The sequence below is a fragment of the Mytilus californianus genome, unplaced genomic scaffold, assembly GCF_021869535.1.
Source record: "Mytilus californianus isolate M0D057914Y unplaced genomic scaffold, xbMytCali1.0.p SCAF_2, whole genome shotgun sequence".
Taxonomy (NCBI): domain Eukaryota; kingdom Metazoa; phylum Mollusca; class Bivalvia; order Mytilida; family Mytilidae; genus Mytilus; species Mytilus californianus.
Window position 1 is genome coordinate 57,888,547 of NW_026262668.1, and position 25,919 is coordinate 57,914,465.

The 25,919-nt window shown below is 32.0% G+C and overlaps 2 protein-coding genes across 4 annotated transcripts in view; one reads left to right on the plus strand and one right to left on the minus strand.

Annotated features, from left to right (window-relative positions):
- LOC127730111 (KAT8 regulatory NSL complex subunit 2-like) lies at positions 1 to 24,631 on the minus strand. 3 transcript variants are annotated; one of them, XM_052238238.1, is made up of 8 exons: positions 24,567 to 24,631; positions 19,687 to 19,929; positions 16,224 to 16,399; positions 15,479 to 15,593; positions 13,524 to 13,687; positions 10,206 to 10,451; positions 8,817 to 8,971; positions 1 to 594 (listed from the first exon to the last, which is right to left on the minus strand). In XM_052238238.1, exons 2-8 carry the CDS (start codon positions 19,920 to 19,922, stop codon positions 52 to 54), a joined length of 1,635 nt encoding a protein of 544 aa, XP_052094198.1. In that variant the 5' UTR covers positions 19,923 to 19,929; positions 24,567 to 24,631; the 3' UTR covers positions 1 to 51. The 3 variants fall into 3 exon arrangements, with proteins under 3 accessions (XP_052094198.1, XP_052094197.1, XP_052094199.1); XM_052238237.1 differs by lacking the exon at positions 24,567 to 24,631 and adding an exon at positions 23,958 to 24,076; XM_052238239.1 differs by lacking the exons at positions 19,687 to 19,929; positions 24,567 to 24,631 and adding an exon at positions 16,571 to 16,617.
- The window catches only part of LOC127730104 (cyclin-T1-like), a 25,979-nt gene continuing 24,279 nt past the window's right edge, over positions 24,220 to 25,919 (plus strand). The window contains exon 1 of the mRNA XM_052238217.1: positions 24,220 to 24,398. Coding sequence (XP_052094177.1) covers positions 24,256 to 24,398 — 143 coding nt within the window. The 5' untranslated portion in view covers positions 24,220 to 24,255. The remainder of the gene's footprint in view (positions 24,399 to 25,919) is intronic.

A 25,919-nucleotide genomic window follows, 5' to 3' on the forward strand; every position in this document is an offset into this window, starting at 1 on the left:
TCTGTTGTTTTTTTTTAATAAAGCACTATATGAAACTTAATGTAAAATTGTCTATGAAACGCCATTTTCCAAAGTGCTTCCCTGTTCCTTAGAATTAGATTCCGTCTTTTCCTCTTCATCCACTGGCTCTTCACAATTTTTCTTTTCATCAGATTCTCCATTTGTGTCTGTATCTGTTTTGGGACAACCTTGAACATCTACATCTCCCTTTAGATGTTGAAGTAATAATAGAGTGCCTTTTGATGTAGATGGTTGTTCATCTCCTACTGGCTGTAAACCAATAGTTGGTGAGACAACAGGATTTAATTGTGTTTTATGGTCACACGAACCATTCATTTTTGCAGTTTTAGGTGGATTCATTCCAGATGTTGTTATGTTGTCATTTGCAGTTACCTCGGTCCTTTTTTCAGTTTCTCTTTGAGAGAACTTTGGTTCTGTCTGTTCATGATCAGATCCAGAAAATATCAAATCAGGAAATTCTGGGTTCTGTCCAAGAAAGTGATTTCCTAGGAGTAAGTCTTGAGGATTTAACTCTAAATCAGGCAATAAATTTTCTAAAGCCTCTTTTGTTAACACAAGTGCTTCCTCTTTTTCCTACAAGTATAAAATACAAACAATCTTATTATATATTACAGGACTTTTTTTGTACAAAAACACAATTCAAATTAGTCAAAAATCCTTATTTAGAGGGAATATCTACTATGAGAAATGAAACGATGGTATTTTGGTAGATCCTGTAAAGCTGATCACCTTTAATGTGTCAATTTTTTGTCTAACTGTAAATCTTTTTCAAGATATATATATAATACACTACTATGCTAATAAATTGCTTCGCAGAGCGCAGCTGGATACGACCGCAGAGGTCCAACCATGAACAGTTGGGGCAAAAATGGACACAATATTCGCGCTTAATACAGGTCTGAATTTGGATTGTAATTAAATATTTGACACATAATAGGTTTCTGACACAGAATAACTGTAGTCAAAGAACTTAGAATTGGTTATATGATTTGAAATTCTTTCCCTCAAGATATGGTCATAATCTCAATTCAAATTTCCAATGGAGTTTGCAACCATAGTTACCCATTTAAATACATCATAAAAGTCTTAAAATAGAAAATGACATACATAATCATGGCTAAAATTAATATTCCTTAATTAGCATTTTTAAATAGTAACTTAAAAAAATAAATTGACAGCTAATCACCTCAAGACAATACAACATTTCTTTATACATAATTTAAAAGCAGGATTAGGGAGGTAATCCAAACATAACATTGTACTTTTTTTTAATTGTCCCCCAAAGCAAATCCTAACCATCCCTTTGTGGTATGGAAACTTGTGGTATAATTTCAGAGAGATCCATACACCGTTTCACAAGTTATTGTCTGGAAACTAGAAAAATGCTAATTTTTGGCCCCTAATTCCTTAACTGTTGGTAGCATAACCCCCAAAATCAATCCCAACCTTCCTTTTGTCGTATTGAACCTTATGGTAAAATTTTATAGAGATCCATTCACTTAAACTAAAGTTATTGTGCGAAAACCAATGTGTCTTCGGACGACGTATAAAAATTGCAGATACTTAACTTTTCTCACGTTTATGCTTTATAGAGACAGCTAGATACAATAAAATGCTCCGCAGGGCGCAGCTTGATATGACCGCAGAGGTCGAACCCTGAACAGTTGGGGCAAGTATGGACACAACATTCAAGCTTGATACAGCTCTGAATTTGGATTGTGATTAAATATTTGACACAGCATAGGTTTCTGACACAGAATGAATGTGGTCTAAGAACTTAAAAATTTTAAATTGGACATTCACCTATTATGGTCCAATATCCAAAATCTAAATACATGGTTAGATTCAGCATATCAAAGAACCCCAAGAATTCAATTTTTGATGAAATCAAACAAAGTTTAATTTTGGACCCTTTTGACCTCAATGTGGAATAAAATGCTTCGCTGGGGCGCAGCTTGATACGACCGCAGAGGTCGAACCTTGAACAGTTGGGGCAAGTATGGACACAAAATTCAAGCTTGATACAGCTATGACTTTGGATTGTCATTAAATATTTGACACAGCATAGGTTTCTGACACAGGATGAATGTGGTGTAAGAACTGGAAAAAATTTAATTTACCTATTATGGTGGAATATCCATAAACTAAATTGTTTGTTAATTTCAATATATCAAAGAATATGTAGAATTCAATGTTTGATGTAATGTAATAAAGTTGAAATTTGGACCGTTTTTTTTCAATGTGGACCAATTTGGTAACATGTATAAATAATCAAAAATCTAAATACATGGGAGCCCATTTAAATACATCATAAAGGTATTAGAATAGAAAGTGACATCATAGTCATGGCTAAAAATAAACAAAAATCCTTAATCAGCATCATTTAAAGTAATATCTAAAAATAAAATTCCTTTGTAACCATAAAAGCCCATTTAAATACATCATAAAGATATTAAAATAGAAAATGACATCATAGTCATGGCTAAACATAGCAAAAAACCCTTAATCAGCATCATTTAACAGTAATATCTAAAAATGGAAATTACATCATAAAGGTATTAAAATAGAAAATGACATCATAGTCATGGCTAAAAATAAACAAAATCCTTAATCAGCATCAGCAACATTTTATAGTAATATCTAAAAATAAAATTCCTTTGTAACCATAAAAGCCCATTTAAATACATCATAACAGATATTAAAATAGAAAATGACATCATAGTCATGGCTAAACATAGCAAAAACCTTAATCAGCATCATTTAACAGTAATATCTAAAAATAAAAATTTCTTTGCAACCATAAAAGTAAAATAGAAAATGACATCATAATCATAGCTAAAAATAAACAAAATTTTTTTTATTGGCAAATTTTAAATGGAGTTTATTATACTAAAACAATAAATTTGCAACCATAAACATGATAAAACCCCATTTAAACACATCATAAAAGTATTAAATAATTCAACTACATCATAAGGCTATAAAAATAGAAAATGACTTCATAGTCAAGGCTAAAGGTAAACAAAAAACCTTCATCAGCAAAATTTTATATTGGCAAATTTCCAATGAAGTTTATTACACTAAAATTGTTGGCAAATTTCCAATGCATTTATTAACAATAAAGTTATTGGCAAATTTCCAATTTACATAATTTAAAAGCAGTGTAGATGAGATATTTAAATGAGTTTGAATTACCAACCTTACACTGCTTTTAAATAATGTTCTTTACTCAATTATTTGTCTATTAAAATGGAAACCCTTGTTTTTTAACCTTTTTTCCCCTTATTCCTTAAACATTAGAGCCATAACCACCACCACCCCCCCCCCCCCCCCCCCCCCCACCAAAGCCAATTATTACTTTCCAATGTAACCTAAATTTCCAATATACATAATTTTAAATTTCAATTCCTCATGATATATAACCGTATCAATATTATTTTCTTTCATATATAAATCTGAAACAACCATCTTTAAATGGAAAATTTTAAAGAAAAAAAAAGGAAAAAAAAAAAATCCTACCCCCCACACATTTTTTCAACCCCCTTTTGATTCATCATCCCCCACCTCAATCACAACCTTCAATTTGTGGTATAGTACATTGCAATACAATTTCACAGAGATCCATACACTTGAACACAAGTTTTTGTTGCAAACTAAAAAAATCCTTATTTTCGACCAATATTTGGCCCCTTATTCATAAATGTTTGAGCAATTAACCCCAAAACTCAATTCCTACTTTCTCTTCGTGATAAAAAATAACTAACTTAAAATGTAAATTTTAAACAAAAAAAAAAGGAAAAAAAAAAATTACCCCTTTTTTGACCCCCGCCCCCCTTATGATTCATCACCCCCACCCCCCTTTCCCCCCAAACCAAGCTCAATAACAGCCTTGCCTTTGTGGTATGGTACCTTGTAATACAATTTTAGAGAGATCCATACACTTGAACACAAGTTATTGTCTAGAAACTAAAAAATGCTTATTTTAAACCCCTTTTTAGGCCCCTTATTACTAAACGTTTTGGGCAATTACCACAACACTCAATTCCAGCTTTCCCGTTGTGAAATGGAACCTTGTAGTAAAATTTCAGAAAGATCCATACACTTACACACAAGTTATTGTCATGAAACTAGAAAAATGCTTGTTTTTTGCCCCCTTTTGGCCCCTTATTCCTAAAATTTTGAGGCAATTAACCCCAAAATCAATCCCAGCATTGACCCTTTGTGATATGGAATCTTGTGGTACAATGTCAAAGAGATCCATATGCTAACACACAAGTTATGTCTGGAAGTTACAAAAATGCTTATTTTCGGCCCCTTTTTGGCCCCTAATTCCTTAACTGTTGGTTCCATAACCCCCAAAATCAATCCCCACCTTCCTATTGTGGTATTAAACCTTATGGTAAAATTTCATAGAGATCCATTCACTTAAACTAAAGTTAGAGTGCGAAAACCATTGTGTATTCGGACGACGACGACGACGACGACGACGACGCCAACGTCATACCAATATACGACCTCAAAATTTTTTTGCTGTCGTATAAAAAGTTGATAACGGGGCCCATAAATCAAAAATCTAAATACATGGTTAGATTCAGCATATCAAAGAACCCCATATATTCAATTTTTGTTGAAATCAAACAAAGTTTAATTTGGGACCCCGATTTGGACCAACTTGAAAACTGGGCCCATAATCAAAAATCTAAATACATGTTTAGATTCAGCATATCAAAGAACCCTAAAAATTCAATTTTTGTTAAAATCAAACTAAGTTTAATTTTGGACCCTTTGGACCTTAATGTAGACCAATTTGAAAACGGAATCAAAAATTAAGAATCTAAATACACGGTTAGATTCGGCATATCAAAGAACCCCAACAATTCAATTTTTGATGAAATCAAACAAAGTTAAATTTTGGACCCTTTGGACCTCAATGTGGACCAATTTAAAAACGGGGCCCAAAATCCAAAAACTTAATACACGGTTAGATTTAGCATATTAAAGAACCCCAAGAATTCAAGAATAAAACCCCATTGAAATTGATCAAGAAATAAGCAATTTATACGAAGTATCTTCTTTTGCACAATACTGTGCAATTGAATATTTCTTGCTATTGCGCAATACTGTACAATTGACAATTTCTTGCTATTGCGCAATAATGTGCCATTGGATATTTCTTGCTATTGCGCAATACTGTGCAATTGAAGATTTCTTGCTATTGCGCAATACTGTGCAATTGAAGATTTCTTGCTATTGTGCAATACTGTGCAATTGAAAATTTCTTGCTATTGCACAATACTTATTATATAATAATTTACACATCCTGTTTGGTGTGTATCTCCTACCATATCATTATTATTTGCTTTTAAATATTAATCAGAAATAACCAACTTAAAATGGAAAATTTTAAAAGAAAAAAAAAAGGAAAAAAAGAAAAAAAAAAAAAAAAAAAAAAAATCCCCCCCAAATTTTTTGAACCCCCTTATGATTCATCACCCCTAAACTCAATCCAAGCCTTCCCTTTGTGGTATGGTACCTTGCAGTACAATTTCAGAGAGATCCATACACTTGAACACAAGTTATTGTCTGGAAACTAGAAAAATGCTTATTTTTGGCCCCTTTTTGGCCCCCAATTCCTAAATGTTTCGGGCAATTACCCCCAAACTCAATTCCAACTTTCCCTTTGTGATATGGAACCTTGTAGTACAATTTCAGAAATATCCAAACACTTACACACAAGTTATTGTCATGAAACTAGAATAAAATGCTTCGCTGGGGCGCAGCTTGATACGACCGCAGAGGTCGAACCCTGAACAGTTGGGGCAAGTATGGACACAAAATTCAAGCTTGATACAGCTATGACTTTGGATTGTCATTAAATATTTGACACAGCATAGGTTTCTGACACAGGATGAATGTGGTGTAAGAACTGGAAAAAATTTAATTTACCTATTATGGTGGAATATCCATAAACTAAATTGTTTGTTAATTTCAATATATCAAAGAATATGTAGAATTCAATGTTTGATGTAATGTAATAAAGTTGAAATTTGGACTGTTTTTGTTCAATGTGGACCAATTTGGTAACATGTATAAATAATCAAAAATCTAAATACATGGGAGCCCATTTAAATACATCATAAAGGTATTAAAATAGAAAGTGACATCATAGTCATGGCTAAAAATAAACAAAAATCCTTAATCAGCAACATTTAAAGTAATATCTAAAAATAAAATTCCTTTGTAACCATAAAAGCCCATTTAAATACATCATAAAGATATTAAAATAGAAAATGACATCATAGTCATGGCTAAACATAGCAAAAAACCCTTAATCAGCATCATTTAACAGTAATATCTAAAAATGGAAATTACATCATAAAGGTATTAAAATAGAAAATGACATCATAGTCATGGCTAAAAATAAACAAAATCCTTAATCAGCATCAGCAACATTTTATAGTAATATCTAAAAATAAAATTCCTTTGTAACCATAAAAGCCCATTTAAATACATCATAACAGATATTAAAATAGAAAATGACATCATAGTCATGGCTAAACATAGCAAAATCCTTAATCAGCATCATTTAACAGTAATATCTAAAAATAAAAATTTCTTTGCAACCATAAAAGTAAAATAGAAAATGACATCATAATCATAGCTAAAAATAAACAAAATTTTTTTTATTGGCAAATTTTAAATGGAGTTTATTATACTAAAACAATAAATTTGCAACCATAAACATGATAAAACCCCATTTAAACACATCATAAAAGTATTAAATAATTCAACTACATCATAAGCTATAAAAATAGAAAATGACTTCATAGTCAAGGCTAAAGGTAAACAAAAAACCTTCATCAGCAAAATTTTATATTGGCAAATTTCCAATGAAGTTTATTACACTAAAATTGTTGGCAAATTTCCAATGCATTTATTAACAATAAAGTTATTGGCAAATTTCCAATTTACATAATTTAAAAGCAGTGTAGATGAGATATTTAAATGAGTTTGAATTACCAACCTTACACTGCTTTTAAATAATGTTCTTTACTCAATTATTTGTCTATTAAAATGGAAACCTTTGTTTTTTAACCTTTTTTCCCCTTATTCCTTAAACATTAGAGCCATAACCACCCCCCCCCCCCCCAAAGCCAATTATTACTTTCCAATGTAACCTAAATTTCCAATATACATAATTTTAAATTTCAATTCCTCATGATATATAACCGTATCATTATTATTTTCTTTCATATATAAATCTGAAACAACCATCTTTAAATGGAAAATTTTAAAGAAAAAAAAAGGAAAAAAAAAAATCCTACCTCCCACACATTTTTTCAACCCCCTTTTGATTCATCATCCCCCACCTCAATCACAACCTTCAATTTGTGGTATGGTACATTGCAATACAATTTCACAGAGATCCATACACTTGAACACAAGTTTTTGTTGCAAACTAAAAAAATCCTTATTTTTGACCAATATTTGGCCCCTTATTCATAAATGTTTGAGCAATTAACCCCAAAACTCAATTCCTACTTTCTCTTCGTGATAAAAAATAACTAACTTAAAATGTAAATTTTAAACAAAAATAAAAGGAAAAAAAAAATTACCCCTTTTTTGACCCCGGCCCCCTTATGATTCATCACCCCCACCCCCCTTTCCCCCCAAACCAAGCTCAATAACAGCCTTGCCTTTGTGGTATGGTACCTTGTAATACAATTTTAGAGAGATCCATACACTTGAACACAAGTTATTGTCTAGAAACTAAAAAATGCTTATTTTAAACCCCTTTTTAGGCCCCTTATTACTAAACATTTTGGGCAATTACCACAACACTCAATTCCAGCTTTCCCTTTGTGAAATGGAACCTTGTAGTAAAATTTCAGAAAGATCCATACACTTACACACAAGTTATTGTCATGAAACTAGAAAAATGCTTGTTTTTTGCCCCCTTTTGGCCCCTTATTCCTAAAATTTTGTGGCAATTAACCCCAAAATCAATCCCAGCATTGACCCTTTGTGATATGGAATCTTGTGGTACAATGTCAGAGAGATCCATATGCTAACACACAAGTTATGTCTGGAAGTTACAAAAATGCTTATTTTCGGCCCCTTTTTGGCCCCTAATTCCTTAACTGTTGGTACCATAACCCCCAAAATCAATCCCCATCTTCCTATTGTGGTATTGAACCTTATGGTAAAATTTCATAGAGATCCATTCACTTAAACTAAAGTTAGAGTGCGAAAACCATTGTGTATTAGGACGACGACGACGGACGACGACGACGATGACGCCAACCTCATACCAATATACGACCTCAAAATTTTTTTGCGGTCGTATAAAAATGCTTGTTTTTTGCCCCTTTTTTGGCCCCTAATTCCTAAAATTTTGAGGCAATTACCCCCAAAATCAATTACAGCCTTCCCTTTGTGATATGGAACCTTGTGGTACAATGTCAGAGAGATCCATACACTTACACACAAGTTATTGTCTGGAAGTTACAAAAATGCTTATTTTTGGCCCCCAATTCCTTAACTGTTGGTACCATAACCCCCAAAATCAATTCCAACCTTCCTTTCGTAATATTGAACCTTATGGTAAAATTTCATGGAGATCCATCCACTTAAACTAAAGTTAGAGTGCGAAAACCAATGTGTCTTCGGACGACGCCGGACGAGGACGACGACGACAACGACGACGCCAACGTCATACCAATATACGACCAAAAAATTTTTAATTTTGGCGGTCGTATAAAAATGACCTAGTTTTCAAATTACATTGTACAAACCTCTTCTACAAGATGTATTCTTGGTTCACATTTTGAAAGAGGAGTATGTCTATGACATAACGGTTCTTCTTCCCATGATGCAACTGGACATGTACAACTGGTGTCTCCAAAAGAACACTGTCTAAACAAAGCCTGGTGATTATCATTTAAAATGTCTTGCAAAGTTAAGGAATTTGCATTACAGAATGGGGTATGCATGTTAAACAGATATTTGTATATACCATCATTAATTTATTTAACCATCAAAAACATTTTCTCAAATATGTAACGGTACCCAATAACATTTCCTGGCATACCAAAAACAATTTATACCCCTAATTCTTCTACTATTGTCTACGAATGTTCCATGTTGAAGTCAACAAGATCTTTTAAGAAGACAGGCTAAGTCTAATTTGATTTCGCCTTTCTGCTCATTTTATTGGTTTAAGCTTATTACAAGTGTAACTTTTTACTACTTTCTACATAAGTGTGTTCTGTTAGTTGTTTCGGCCAAAGGGTATTATTATTTAAGTTCTTAATTTTTAGATGTGTTCAAGTATGAAAAGAAATTTCAAAAAGCCTAAAACAAATTAAAACAATGTGTAAATTAGTTACAAAACTGTATTGAAGATTTGAATGTTTCTTTTTATAATTTTATTGAGGGTGTAAAAGCATTATCGAAGCACATTTTGCATGAAGTGTGGAAGCCCTTCAAATTGAAAATATGCTTACCATTAACACTTTTACAACCATGTAAAATTATAAAAAGAAGCATTCAATTCTTATTACATTTCTATTCTATACCCATGAAATTAAGAGTTATATCAAGCTTTTCGTTTGTTTTCAATGAATTATTTTAACATTGTTACATATTATTAACATATATCATGTGCAGTCATAGCTGTTGTATTTAATATGGAAATATTATATGATATTGGAGTGCCTTGCGATTATTGTCAGTCAATCAAAATTACGGATTCTAATGAAACAGACATGTAATGTAATTATTACAAATAAATAAAATACGTTTTAAATGCATAGATTATACTATATCCTTAATAAAAAAATGTTAAGAAGTTTATTTAGCTGGTGTTAATTGAGGATATAAAATATCTTCTGTTACCTATATAGTTTTCCATAGGTAGAATAACTGTTCCCAAAGACACTGGTGTTACAGTATTAGAAATCTATAGTAAATATAATAGCTGGTTTGTCTCTAAATAGGACTAATCTAAAGATCTTTAAGACTAAACTAGTATCAAATATAACATGTTCTTTTAGCAAAAATAAAATATTTTTCTGAGGGAAGCCGATGCAAAGAAATGACTGCTAGTATAAACTGAAAAGTAGCCTTGTTAAAAAGTCATATCTTATCCTTGCAAATACTTTTCACATATAACATAAGGATACGTTTAGAACAGTATTTAGATAAAGGCAGTGCTCTTTCTAAACATTTAGCACTCCCATCTATGTTGATACACCTAGGATAAGATGGTGGTCTGTAATTAGAACCCTCTGACACAGCTATTCTACGTTGTTTTGACTGTCGATGCAACAAAGCCTCTTTCCCATATCTTCTATGATATCGTTTAATGTACTTCAGTTTCTCATATTTATGTAATGTTTCAGGATCTTGTTTGTAGTCTCGGATACTCCCTGGAAGTAAAAATGAAAATTTATGTCATTTTATCCTCCTATTTTTATATCCTCATTGCCTCCATGGATGCCATTGAATCAGCATGTATTGAAAGAAATCTTGTACATAGTGTCCAGAATCATTAAACACATTTGACATTTCAGGGGAGATAACATTGATTTATACACAGTTTTATAAAGATTGACCAAGTGGTTTCAAAGGAGATGATAATCATTTGATTTCTGATTAGCTTCAGAAGAAATCCTTGTGGCCTCTATTTGCTCAAATCTTAACTGCCTGAGAGTTTGATAATCAAATGGAGATAATTCTAAACTAGTTTATAATGGCATGTGTCACCATTTATCCAAATTAACATAAAATAAGAGAAGATGCCTAGATCGTCAATCCTGTAAACTAAAAAAAAATAGCAACTTCCTTTCTCAACTTCTTCAAATTGGCCAATAACAATGAAAGGACACAAGTGGTTGCCCTCTATTTCATTTCTATGAGGATCATTTGTACTGGTAATGATTTTTTTTCCCTTGGTAAATTTTAATATCAAGTTTGGTTTCCACTGACCACACAGGGATCCTCCAAACACATTTAGATGTGTACTGGGCAAATATTTTTCACTTTGCATATTAAACACATTTGACATTTCAGGGGAGATAACATTGATTTATACACAGTTTTATAAAGATTGACCAAGTGGTTTCAAAGGAGATGATAATCATTTGATTTCTGATTAGCTTCAGAAGAAATCCTTGTGGCCTCTATTTGCTCAAATCTTAACTCCCTGAGAGTTTGATAATCAAAGGGAGATAATTCTAAACTAGTTTATAATGGCATGTCACCATTTATCTAAATTAACATAAAATAAGAGAAGATGCCTAGATCGTCAATCCTGTAAACTAAAACAAAACAGCAACTTTCTTTCTCAACTTCTTCAAATTGGCCAATAACAATAAAAGGATACAAGTGGTTGCCCTCTATTTCATTTCTATGAGGATCATTTGTACTGGTAATGATTTTTTTTCCCTTGGTAAATTTTAATATCAAGTTTGGTTTCCACTGACCACGCAGGGATCCTCCAAACACATTTAGATGTGTACTGGGCAAATATTTTTCACTTTGCATATTTTTAGTTCTTTCTAGTAATTTTCTGTTTGCCTTGATCATGTTGTATTATTATAACATTGGTCAGGAGTATATACTCATCATCAAAGATAAATAAAGTAGGAAGTTAAAGAGCATTAATTGGACCCAAAATTCTGAAAGGTTTTGACACAGACAGGTAAGGTAACTATTCCTTTGAATGAAAATCTTAAGTGTTTTGAAAAATTCAAAGTAAATTTCACTTTCCTCATTAGACAAGCATATATTGGTAATTAATTGTCTGATCAAATTTTTCTCTGATACTAGACACATGCCCTGTGCTAAGGCAGTTTCACAGTATAGTCAATGGTAAATATATCATAATAATTTTAATCACATTAACTATTTAACTAGAGGCTCTCAAGAGCCTGTGTCCCTCACCTGATTCTACTTTAGTTTTGGAAATCATATAAAAATAGATTTAAATCATAACAATTACCTAATAATGAGTGAGGCCAAATTTGGTTAAATATTGGCCCTGTAATTTAATAAAAAATCCTGGAGGCCATCTTGAACAGTAAATCGGCAACAAAGTAGCAACACTTCATCAGCACCTCATAAGAAACATTTATGCCATGTTTGGTTTCATTCCATTCAGTGCACCTCTAGAAGAAGCATTTGTATGTATTGTCAATAGGGTCCTATGCTAAACCAAGTCCCCCGCTGGAGGCCATCTTGGAATATGGATCGGCTTCAAAGTAACAACACTTGGTCAGCACCTCATAAGAAACATTCATGCCATGTTTGGTGTCATTCCATTCAGTGGTTCTCTAAAAGAAGACATTTGTATGTATTTCCCATAGGGTCCTATGTTAAACTAAGTCCCCCGCTGGCGGCCATCTTGGATGATGGATCAGCTTCAAAGTAACAACACTTGGTCAACAAAAGGAACATTCATGCCATGTTAGGTTTCATTCCATTCAGTGGTTCTCTAAAAGAAGACATTTGTATGTATTTCCCATAGGGTCCTATGTTAAACTAAGTCCCCCGATGGCGGCCATCTTGAATGATGGATCGGCTTCAAGGTAACAACACTTGGTCAGCACCTCATAAGGAACATTCATGCCATGTTTGGTTTCATTCCATTCAGTGGTTCTCTAGAAGAAGTTCAAAATGTATAAAGTTAACGACGACGACGGACGCCAAGTGATGAGAAAAGCACACTTGGCCCTCTGGACCAGGTGAGCTAAAAAAGACATATGCATGTATTGTCCATAGGGTCCTATGTTAAACGAAGTCCCCCGCTGGCGACCATCTTGGAGATGGATCAGCTACAAAGTAACAACACTTTGTCAGCACCTCATAAGGAATATTCATGCAATGTTTGGTTTCATTCCATTCAGTGGTTCTCTAGAAGAAGTTCAAAATGTAAAAAGTTAACCTTCGGGCCAGGTGAGCTAAAAATCAACATTTAAATTTTGAAGTCAATACACCATTACAAAATGGGCCTTATATGCAATTGAAATACACAGATACTGATGCAATTCTTTACTAAATATCTTATTCTGAACCTAGTAATACTTTGCCAAACCCTGTTTTGATGATGACAACGATGCCTGAAAAGTAACATCTATGTTTGCCTTACAGCTCTTTTCATAATGCTAGCAAGACAAAGGTTTGTTTGGCTTGCTTGCTTTGTTTGTATCAATGTTTGCTCAAGCATTGTAATTAAGATTGACATCTGCAAACAATGTAAGTAGGCGGAGTTTAATCTGTGTAAAGGTAAATTTGATTATTTGATAATGTCCAATCAAATTTAAATATACATGTAATGTATACAAGTTTAAATCCTCCTTTTTATGTTGTTTTCAGATGTCAATCTTAATTACAGTGCTTGAGCAAACATTGATACAAACAAAGCAAGCAAGCCAAACAAACCTTTGCCTTGCTAGCATTAAGAAAAGAGCTGTAACTAAAGAATTAATTACATATCACACCTAAAGATTCCTTTTCCTGTTTGTATGTATGCAAGTATTTTCTTCTCTTCTCCTTCATAATATGCTGCAATCTTTTGAACTGGTCAATATACAGAGATTGTAGACGTATCAGTTTGTCTCTCATGATTAATGCCACCTCCTCTGCTGTGTATATCCCAGCATACCTACAATTCAAAATCAATATCAGGAAATAAGTACGAAAGCAGAAATTATATATCATTTACACTTCTTTTTATTTGTTATGTGTCATAAAATACTGCTATTACTGTCTATGGACCTTTCACACTACAAAGATAATTTTTTATTTTGGAAATTTTTTCACTATCTGGTCATGACACAGTGTCAGTTCTGTAATGCATACATTATAATATATTAAAAACGTTGGATTGTGATCAAATTTTTGACATAATATAGGTTTCTGACACAAAAAAAATGTGGTCAAAGATCTTAAAATTTGAAATGGGACATTTAATTTACCTAGAATGGTCTGATATCCAAAATCTAATAACATGGTTAGATTCAGCATATTAAAAACACCAATAATTTAATTTTAGTTGAAATCAAACAAAGTTTAATTTTGGACCCTTCAAACCTTAATATGAACTAATTTGAAAACAGGGCCCAAAATAAAAATCATAAATGCACAATAAGATTCAGCAAATCATACAGCCGCAATAATTCAGTTTTTGATGAAATCAAACAAACTTTATTTTTGGACCCTTTTGACCTCAATGTAGACCAATTTAAAAATGGGGCCTAATATCCAAAAAAATTATACAAGGTTAGAACCCCCAAAAATTAAAGACTTAATTAATCCCATCGAAATTGGTTAAAACATTTACATTTATTTTCAATTGAAGATTTCTTGCTATTGCGCAATACTGTGCAATTGAAGATTTCTTGCTATTGTTCAATACTGTGCTATTGCCCAATACTGTGCAGTTGAAGATTTCTTGTTGTTGCGCAATACTGTGCAATTGAAGGTTTTTTGCTATTGCGCAATACTGTGCAGTTGAAGATTTCTTGGCTATTGCGCAATACTGTGCTATTGTGCAATACTGTGCAATTGAAGATTTCTTGCTATTGCGCAAAACTGTGCTACTATTCAATACTGTGCTATTGCGCAATACTGTACATTTGAAGATTTCTTGCTGTTGCCCAATACTGTGCTATTGTACAATACTGTGCTATTGCACAATACTGTGCAATTGAAGATTTCAAAAATTTTGAAGAAAAAAAAAGAGCCCCCAAAAAAAAATTGGAAAAAAAAAAAATCCCCCCAACTTTTTGGAGTAATTACCCCCAAACTCAATCCCAGCCTTCTCTTTACGGTATGGAACCTTGTAGTACAATTTTAGAGAGATCCATACACTTAAACACAAGTTATTGTCTGGAAACTAGAAAAATGCTTGTTTTTGGCCCCTTTTTTGCCCCTAATTCCTGAACGTTAAGGGCAATTTACCCCAAACACAATCCCAGCCTTCCCTTTGTGATATGGAACCTTGTGGTACAATTTCAGAGAGATCAATACACTTACACATAAATTATTGTCTGGACACTACAAAAATGCTTGTTTTTGGCTCCTAATCCCTACACTGTTGGTACCATCACCCCCAAAATCAATCCCAACCTTCCTTTTGTGGTATTGAACCTTCTGGTAAAATTTTATAGAGATCCATTAACTTAAACTAAAGTTATTGTCTGGAAACCAAATGTGTCTTCGGACGATGACGACGACGCAGACGACATCATAGCATTATACGACGCAAAAAAATTTTGCGGTTGTATAAAAAACAAAAAAGACAATATTTCCAATTTTTTTAATGGGACAAGCTAGAAGTTTTGATTATTCTGTGCACCCCCACTTATGACAAGTGGAAAATCTTAATCCATCATAGCTGTACATGTATTGTATTATAATTTATATCAAATTATCACGTTACAAAACCATTTACTTCAAGTAGTCTTCTTGTTCACTGTCTATACTCTCAGCATCACTTTCCCCATCACCCCGCCATGCTTGATCCACCAACGGTAATTCTTCATCTGAATCGCTTGAACTGGCATATTCTGAAATAAAATTAAAAAGATTTTTCTTACCATTGATAAACATACAACAGTAGACATGTGGTAGATAAATAATATTTTTCATTGAATGCATTAATTTATTCCATCTAATTAATTCTGTACCAGTTGTGATAAAATTACAAAATATTTTATACTGTATAAGTTAAGATGTTTATAATTAACACATTAATTTGAACAAAAAATCATTGTGCAATTTCAAAAGTTGTTTTTAAAATATTCAAGGTAATCATTGAACTGGGGTCTCCACACTTCTGAATTTTATGCAAAATTATTTTTTACATAATACATGTGAATTTGCTCATATTATACACAGTGTATATCAAATTTTTATATAATTTCATATATTTACTCTTTCAAATAACTTGATATATAGGGATTGAATGAATGTCTGTTGAATGAAAGGACAGAGTAATTCTGTGAATAGTAACTCATCTGGTACAAAGTTCTGACCCAAATGTGTAACTCAACATTATTCGTTGTAAATTATCATAAATCAGCTCAATATCTACAAGAATAATTTCGTATAAATAACATCCTAATACTGTTTTATGCAAAATTGGTAAAGTTTTTAAAAAATATCATTCAACTGTGAAATCATACTGAAAGACTGACCTAAAACTTTACTTGATGTTGAATCAGTATATAATTTTGGTCTTGACTTAGTTACATCAGCATATTTGTAATGATCAATGGACTCTAACAAGGATTCTGCAGACTGTGATGGCTGACGCTTCCTTGATGACTTTTGTCTTGTGACAGCTGCTGTTCTTGCATGTTCTGCACAGTATCTATAAATTGAAAATGTCCATAATAAAGTTGTGATCAGCCATTGTTAGACACTTTTAAAAATCTCAAAAACTGATAAATAATAAAGTTATTTGAAAAAAGTAACTTGATATATTCACTTGCATTTGATTTAAGTAATTATAACAGCACTGACCATGGTAACTCAATCTCACCTTCTTGTTAAATATCTCCCATTATCCATATCCTACAAATACCATGTGCTTTTATATAACAGTCTAAATCATGACCTTTAATGCCCTTTAAATGTCTACAGGTTAATTGCATCAGACAATTATTCAGAATAATGGAACAAAAGCACTTTAAAAACACAATTGTTAAATAAATTCAAGGTCTTGGATTTAAAAATAGTGCATATAATCTAAAGAATGGATTTAATATTTTTGGTTCTTATATAAGTATTTACTAGTATTTGGGAAATTTTAAAGATATAAATAGACAGATTTCCATTTTATTTATAGAATACAGTAACTCTCATAGCAGAGGATGTACTAAATTACGTAAGTATTTGTGGATAAGTCCTGGTACAAACCTGAAGATATTTATTCTGTCTTTAATAACAGATTATTTTTTTCTCTTCTGAATGTTAAGCTTGTAGTTTGAAAACTTGTTGGAATAATTTTTTTTATTCATATTCAAATTTGATTTACAAAAACTTTTAAACTGTGTAAGACTAAGAGTATCTGTATGACTTTACTATAAAGGGGGAAAATATTTTGTCCAGCATAATTCAGGTATATAATCACAGTGTAAAGATGTGATAGAACATACCTGTGTGTGAACTGATGAATTAGAAGTAATAAATAAATCAACCCTTCTAATTATGATGCAATCAATTTTTGGGATGTAACCATATTGATGAAAAATAAATTTTGAAACACAAATCATACTTTATAATAAATTTTTTTTTATTATTTTTCATAAATCTGTATTCTTATTTATTTTACAGTTTCGTTATATATCTCCTTGAGAATGTTTCTGTTTGAGCACTGAGCAGTCATGATAAAAGAAAATCCAGCACTTAGGATTTATGAAATTTACTAAGTGTTATTTCATTTACAATGATAATTACAAACACAGGAATTGCTCAGCTGGCATAAGGATAATACTCAGATAATGAGCCCAACATCGAAAAATTACGCATTCAACACACATTAAAAGAGTAAATAGACATTAGGTTAGACTCCCTTATTAGTTTCAATATTTTTATAATGCAAATAAGTTGTTTCTATTTGTTAAATTCATACATTCTTTAATGAGAAGCAAAGAATATGATAAATAAAATAGTTACTCTCACTGAATTTAATGAAATTGATAAGAGGTTATCTTCAAAAAAAAATTCCCTTTAAATCTGCAACAGAGCTAGATATTAGGACGGTTGTGTTTGACTAGTGGAAAATATAAATTGTGAATTAAACAGTTTAATTAAATTTTAAATGCCAATTTATCAAGAAATAAACTGAGACAACTGTATATAAATTGTATTTATGCATAGAATAAAACATTTTTGGAATTATACAGAACAAAATGGAATTTAAACAAGAACTGTCCACATAGCGTGACTTATACCCAAATACTTGCATATCAGATGCTGCTGTGAAATTCAGTATTGCGACAATGACAGTTTTTGGCATTCTGCCATTTATTTTATGTAGTCATTGCCTGTGTGTTAGGTTGACACATGTTTACTGATGGGCCAATTTGACAGAATTATACATAAGAAATAATTCATGCCATGCTCCAAGCTCATTTTAACATGGGTAGACATTGTACTTGTCAATATCTTTATACCAAGCGTCAGCAAGGTGTTAAATGTTGACAAATATAATGCCTACCCATGTTAAAATGAGCATAGAGCATGGCATGATAGAATTATTTGTATTCTAATAGGAAAATTTAGAACTTTTGTACATCGAAGGGGGCCTATAATATATGTTTGAAAGGCAGCAATTATGATTTTATGAAGCCAAAACGATATAGAAAATCACAGTTTCGCGATAAAAAATGAACAGATAAATTAAAAAATTTACTTTTAAAATGATTTTATTTAATTTCCTAGCGAGATACACTATCACAAATGTCCATTTTGTTCTCTGGTGTTGTTCAAAATACAACTGACGTTATAATTTCAATTGTGACGTCAACCACGTGCAGCCTTATATATTCTATTGCAATTAGAACATGGCTTTGGAAAAACATGGCTTTGTTTCCAAAGCCAAAGAAGAACATCATATAAGAATGACTCATGAACAAAGTTTGAAGATTGTATACTGTAAATTCAGAAATGAATGCATCCATTTAACAATGTTTAATATTGCGAATCTCTGAAGATTGTCCCAAATAAGAGTTTGATTCATTTTTTTGGGGATCAAAGGTCTTAGCCACAATGACCTTATCTCACGGACAATCCTCCCATAATGCATCTGCACACTACTTTGATTTACTTTAGGGTTAACTTAAGTTACACTAAGAACAGTTATGCCCTTAACACAAATAACTATCATAGGGGTCAAGGTCAGATTGACCTAATTTTGGTATTGGACACATCCCGATCCCATGATGATGCTGCAAAAGTCTGCACTGTTAGCAACTTATCTGATGCCCCAGTTTGTAAAATTTTATTCTGACTAACAAGTTTTTGCAAAATCTCATTCAGACACACAAGAAAATTGTCGAAATATTGGTCAAGGTCAGAGTGACCTGACTTTGATATATGACACACCCCCTATCTCATGATGCAACTGCGTACCAAGTTTCTTATCTTCAACCAAAGTTCTACTGTACAAAAGTTATGTGCAGGACACAAAACAGACATGGTTTTACTTTCATAAGTATCAAATGTCAAAGTCAAGGTCAAAGTACCCTTCAAAATTTTCTCATCTAATCAATACTTCGACAATGATTTGCATTTTTCTTGTTTCCTCTATTTTCAGTCATAGCAGCAATGGTTTACAGATCATAGCTAAATTCTAGACACACTCAAGATCATTCCTGTCAAATTTGCTTAAAATTGGTTACCACGATGTTGTTTAAAATAGTTTTATTTTGAAAACTAATTTACATAGACAATAATAAGGTATAAATGAAACTTTCTTAACTTTAATATGCAAAAATGTGTGGTCTTCAACTTATATTATTTATAAGCTTTTCTAAAAATTAAATGTCCATAAAAAGTGTTAGGGAAGGCAAGGCAATCTGGAGTCAGTAGGGAGACAGGAAACATAGCTATATTTTCTTATGGACAAAGTGAAAATGGATCATTAATACATACCCATCTCTTTTATCTGTTTTAGGAGCAGCATTTATACATCTTTTGCCATTCTTCAAGGAAATAAATCCACACTGTTTGTATGGTCCATTTTTGTCTTCTAGAATATGCTTTATACAATATTCAAATCCTTCTAAACGATTGTGCATACATGTTCTATGGGAATAGTTACAGAATACTCCTTCAACTGGCTGCTTTGTTTTTCTAACCTGTGGTTGTGTGATTTTACTGCGTATCATTGTATTTCTGAAAGAGAAAATAAACAAGCATTCTGAGAGTATTGCATGGCAATACATAGTCCCCTACCGGGTAAAAATTCATTATACTGGAACAAAATACTAACTTGTTATATTATAACTTGCCATGGTGTAAACAAAAAGTAAATATCATGTCAATATCTTCAAGCATGACTAAAAACAGTGCGGAAAACTGATTATATGAGTGAATTTTTCAAGTCCAAGGACCATAACTCTGCACAAAATTATTAGACCGAAACAAAAATTTGAACTTGATCTGTCATGTCTGTAACTTGTCATGATAAAACTATATACCAATTATCAATCAATATCCTATAAGCATGATGAAAAAAACATTAGATATGATTAATAGTTCTCTAAAATTAGATATGATGTAATACAGTGTATATCTATTTTCAAATTATAATCAAATATAATTAATAGTTCCAAATATTTTTTCTTCCATTTGTCACAAACTAATATAGATTTGTAACTTATCTATAAAATGTCAACAACTTTTATCTACACAATGTAATGTATTGAAATATATACATAATAAAAAATAGATTATTATCTAATTAAAGGATTTCTCTTCATAATTTTTTTTTATATATTTAACATTCAGAAAATTAGTTTATACTAAATAAAGTTAAAATAACTAACAAACCTGCCAAAAAATTCTTCAAATAATTGAACAAAGAATGTCTTTTAAAAAATTAGTTATCTCCCTTTGTACAGAAATATGGTTTAACATAGTACTCTAACATTAGATATGGTCCAGAGTTATGGTCCATAACTCTGGATTAAATCATCAGACCGGAACAAAATTTGAACTGGATCTATAACTTGTCATGATAAAACTATATACCAAATATCAAATCAATATCTTCAAGAACGAAGAAAAAAAGTGTGGAAAGCTGATTTGCCAGACTGACAGACAGACAGGCGGACAGAGTGCAAACCTAAAGTCCCCTTCGACTTCATCGGTAGGGGACTAATAAATATTTTTAGACGTAAACTACAGATATTTATTAACCCTGTAAGTCCACATTTGTTGTTAGGTCTTTCCACCTTTCGATATTGTGCAGTTTAGTTTTTTTTATTATTTCCACCACTTTTGTTTCTGAAATACTGTAGATCTGTTTTTTTGCATCAGCTTTTTTTTCACGATTTGATGACAAAATGGGCATGTTAAATGTCCACTGTGTATAATTATCCCTTATTGGGAAAATGCACACAAAAAAATCATTGTGGTGTACAAAGATGTTAACAACAAAAACTTAATAAACTGACAGAAAATAGATAATAAATATGAATATTACAAACTAAAGTACACATAATTCAGAGAACATTCAAGGAGAAAATTATGTACCATGCGGCATGCTAAAAAATTTAGGTTGTGATAATTTTTTATTGTATAACAGAGCATTTCTGAGGCAAACTTGTTAACTTCTATGTCATTTGGTTGATGGTGGAGAATTGTCTCATTTACAATCATTTTTTTTTCATACCATATCTTCTTGTTTTTATATTATACAAAATATCCATGTGTAAAAGTATCTTATTTTTATTTCTTTTACAATATGTTCTAAATGCTTGGGATTTGACAACAATCAATATATCATCAATAATCAATCTTTATGAAAATGTTGCTGATTGCTGTATGATCATTAGCTAATTTAATTATTATGAAAACAGAGATCTTAATTGAATATACACATCCCTGATGAAGACAAAAGACTGATTTTATAGGTAATGTTATTTCATCTTAAGGGTGGAAAAAAGTTTACATATTAATGTTGTGCATACTCGATAATTAACAGTATAATGTATGAAACATTTAATCAGCAATAAATCTTGAATAATGCAGGTAAATTTACGCAGTGTCAAAAATTAATGTTTTCTCAGCTGCCGGGAAACAAAGTGAAAATTAAACAAACATGATATACAGTATCGCTTTTGTTTTATTGCACTTTAGAAACTCACCCTTTAAAATCTACGACCTTCACATTCTATACTTTCTAGTAATCAAGTTTTCCTCAGAATTCATAAAAGTTGTTTAAAATTTTTTTGTTTGACATGAGAAGTAAACCAGAAGTAGTATTTTTTATTTTGTGAAAAAAACCTTGAAACCATATATTTTCGGAATCAGCATGAATGAACCCTTCAAATGAACTGGAAGTGACATTTTGTAAACTTTATCTTTATTGAAAAACTTGTTATATAGAAATCATTGTTGAATTTACGCACAAGTCTTAGATACATGATTTTGTTATTAGTTGTTTTTGGCTTTGAACTAGGTTTCAGTAACTATGAGTACTCTCTGATCTGTACTTTGTGTCTATTTTGTTTTTTTTATTTGTTTTTGTACTTTGTATTGATATGATGAGTTAAGCCCTTTACAACCGATTTTTATAGTTTGTTCATATGTTGTGCTGTTACAACACTGTCCCCGGTTAGGAGAGGGTTTGGTGCCTGAAAAATGTTTAACCCAGCCACATTCTGTATGTGTCTATTTCAGTGGTTGTCGTTTATTGCTGTATATCATATTTGTTTTTCTTTTTTTGTTGTACAAATCAAAAAGTTGTTTTTTTCTTGTTTTCTTGTTTGAATTTACATTTGTCATTTTGGGGCTTTAAATGACTTTCTATGCGATATGGGTTTTGATCATTGTTGAAGCCAGTAAGGTGACCTATAGTTGCTTACCTTCTACGTCATTTATTTGTCTCATCAATGCTCATCAGCAATCCTACCACATCTTCTTATTTTTATATTAATCATCTATCTATTAAGTACCGAATTATCAAATATAACAGTACAAGGGAAAAGATAATGTGAAGCGATATTTAGGGTTAGAATGTGAATTTTTGATTCAAAAATTTGCTCAACTGTCATGTTCTAAAATATAAATAAATCATTTCTATATTGGGCTGCTTTGAATGGGGTGATCTGTGACAATCAAAAAGTGAGGGGAATGACACTCTTTTGGGATGTGCGATATAGGGGGTAAAAAAAGTGGGAAGTCTAGGTTAAAATTACCCAAATAAATGGGGAATGTGTCCATGGGACACAGATGATGCCCTCGCTTATATATAACGTTATAAAGGGTCATAACTCAAGATATGTAAAATTGACGCTACCCAAATTTGTACTTGATCTGAGTTTTGTGGTAATAAGCATTGTTTATAGGTTTCATAACATTTAGTTGAGGCAAACTTAAGTTAAAAGAATGGAAACAAAAGTTTCAGCAATTTTTCCATTTGTAAATGGGCATAACTCTAGAACAGTAAAAGTCACGCCACCAAAATCCAAACATGATCTGTGTTTTGTGGTAATTGGCATTGTGCATAAGTTTCATAACATTGGGTTGAGGCAAACTAAAGTTAGAGAACGGAAACGAAAAATTCAGCAATTTTTCCATTTTTAAAGGGGCATAACTCTAGAACGGTTAAAGTGAGGCCACCAAAATTCAAACTTGATCTGTGTTTTGTGGTAATAAGCATTGTGTATAAGTTTCATAACATTTGGTTGAGGCAAACTAAAGTTAGAGAACCGAAACCAACTTTGGGACGTAGGGATGTATGGACGGACAGACGTACAGACGGACAAGGGTAAAACTTAATATCCCCGCTACGATGGGGGCATAAAAATCCTAAGAATAGCATAAGGATACATTTTTAAATATATGCAAGAATGTGGTACCAGTAACCTACTTTTTCTCAAATGGATGAATTGGGGAATTTTTACAAATTTCCAAATTAATAACGAAGTTAACCTTTATAATCTTAGGCTCACAAAATTTAAGAGATTTTTAAGTTGTAATGTGCTTTAAACCTTGTGTTTCAAATGTGCTGTTTTTTATTAGCGTAGGTGTCGGATAATATAATATGTAAATCGGTCAAATCTTATATTTTACATTTTGACTCCCGTTCTATCTGCAACTGTCATATACGTAAATTAAACATGCGTCTTCCTGGATAAATAGTTGTAGGGTAAATAAATGAAATATATTTTCCATGCATTTCTATTCAATTTTACCTGAAATGCGAGGTATTTGGAAGCTTTGATATACGGCACCTTTCCTGTTGGTGTATTGATATGAATTGGTAAAATGTTTACATCACAATTTATTATTCAAGCTGCGAGTCATTAAAATAATAATAAGAAAATTTCTGCAAAAATAAAAGAATGTTAATTTAAATCTTCACATTGCTCAGGTGACAACACAAAAATATGCAATTGATTTTGAACTAATTGGTTTTATTTATATATTCAGTCCAGTCCTATGAATCTGAGGCGAGCATGCGTCCTATCCATTTTCCTCGGAGTTGTGTAAATGGCGGGGGAGCGATGGATATTCACAAAAGAACAACTTTTGAATACCCCCAGCCGAAAGAGTGGGATAGAAAACGACAAAGAACTTATTTATAGGCAACAAGCTGCCAACCTTATCCAGGATATGGGACAACGGCTCCAAGTGTATCCTGTTTGAGGGAAGGGGGCACACTGCAAACATCGAGACGCGAAGTTCGACTTAATATTTCACTACCGTCGTCACGTTTTCCCAAACGGATGATCACACTGAGCTTAAATCGAATAATTTTAATAAAAATAAAAGAAAATATCAAGCTATGAAGAAGTCCTTACCATTTGGTCTGAAACTCGTCTCATGCCCGACCATTTTCTGAAAATGAAGTCACGTGTTTCCAACCATGTGACTCCTTAGCACATGTGTTTGTTTATGAAAGTTAATAGTTTTGCATTGAAACCCCAGTTTTCGAGTCAATAGTTTATATAATCTTATATTATTTTTGCTTGGTCTATTATTTGAAAATATTTATGAATAGAAATGGCTTTGGTCTTCATTTAACGAATACATCCTAACAGTAGTTCAGAAAATAAACAGTAGTGTCAAGATTACTTTGAACTGATTCATTTACCATTGATTTTTAACCTAACAAATATATGCAATTGAATTTGAACTATTTCTGATCTTCATATAGTAAAGATGCTTGAAAATCACTCTACTATTCGACCCAAATTAAATACTTTATTCCAATATTATATAGAATAGAATATACTTTGTTTCAAATTAATGGGCCCACAAGGGGCAACAGTGAGATTATAAGTATGCACAAACAATATATTTAAATGCCCAATTCATGTTCTTGGTGGGTGTATATAATAAGTTATATATTTGTAATTATAAAGAACCTTGACTACCCAGGTGGGTCTTGCATGGTCCTGATCATTATATGAAGGAAAACATAAAATCACATATGCTTAGTTCAAAAGCAGCCAATTTGATTCAAAAACGGATCCTACGGTCAACAGTGACACAACTTGTCTCTCTATACTTTTTTTTTCTTCTTGTGGTACACAGTTGTTCATGGTAATTTTTTTGCGGTATTTCGGTAAAACTGAATTGTTTCAAAATAGAACGCCTATTAACAACTGATTATTATCATCTGAATTTAGGTATTTATGCATTGAATGGATATACAAATACCTCTAACTAGTTGGCTTTAAAAGTGCCAGTCCTTCATTGTCCTTTTAAAGATAGAGACAGAGCTGATATGTCTTTCTATTCAACTGATAAATATACTACCCAATGCAATGGGTCATTTTAATTAATTATTTGGATCTGGTCTTTTTTCTGGAACTATCCTTCTTTGATTGTTTTATTTTTCTGAAGTAGAAAAATTTACAAAAGTAAAGATTCTTGGATAGGACATATATAAGTGTTCTCCTTAGGCTGATATGATGCTGGGGTTGCAGCCCCTTCCTAATATTTTTGTTGTCCCCACAACATTGGCACAAAGTGTCTTGTAAGATAATCCCACAGTGAGTTTATTTTGATATGATGATAACTTTTGTCAAGTTAAAGATCACAGCTATGTTGAAAATCAATATTACACCAAATTATGCAATTATTGATCAACTCCCTGTCTATCCTGTATCTGTATTTGCCTTATCAGCTAGCGTAATTGCATAGATTAT

Excerpts from the sequence above, each read along its gene's own strand:
- LOC127730111 (XM_052238238.1), bottom strand. The coding sequence starts at position 19,922 with ATGATACGCAGTAAAATCACACAACCACAGGTTAGAAAAACAAAGCAG. Across the intron at positions 15,594-16,223 it reads AACATCAAGTAAAGTTTTAG|AATATGCCAGTTCAAGCGAT; the intron begins GTCAGTCTTTCA and ends ATTTTATTTCAG. Across the intron at positions 595-8,816 it reads GAATACATCTTGTAGAAGAG|GAAAAAGAGGAAGCACTTGT; the intron begins GTTTGTACAATG and ends TTATACTTGTAG.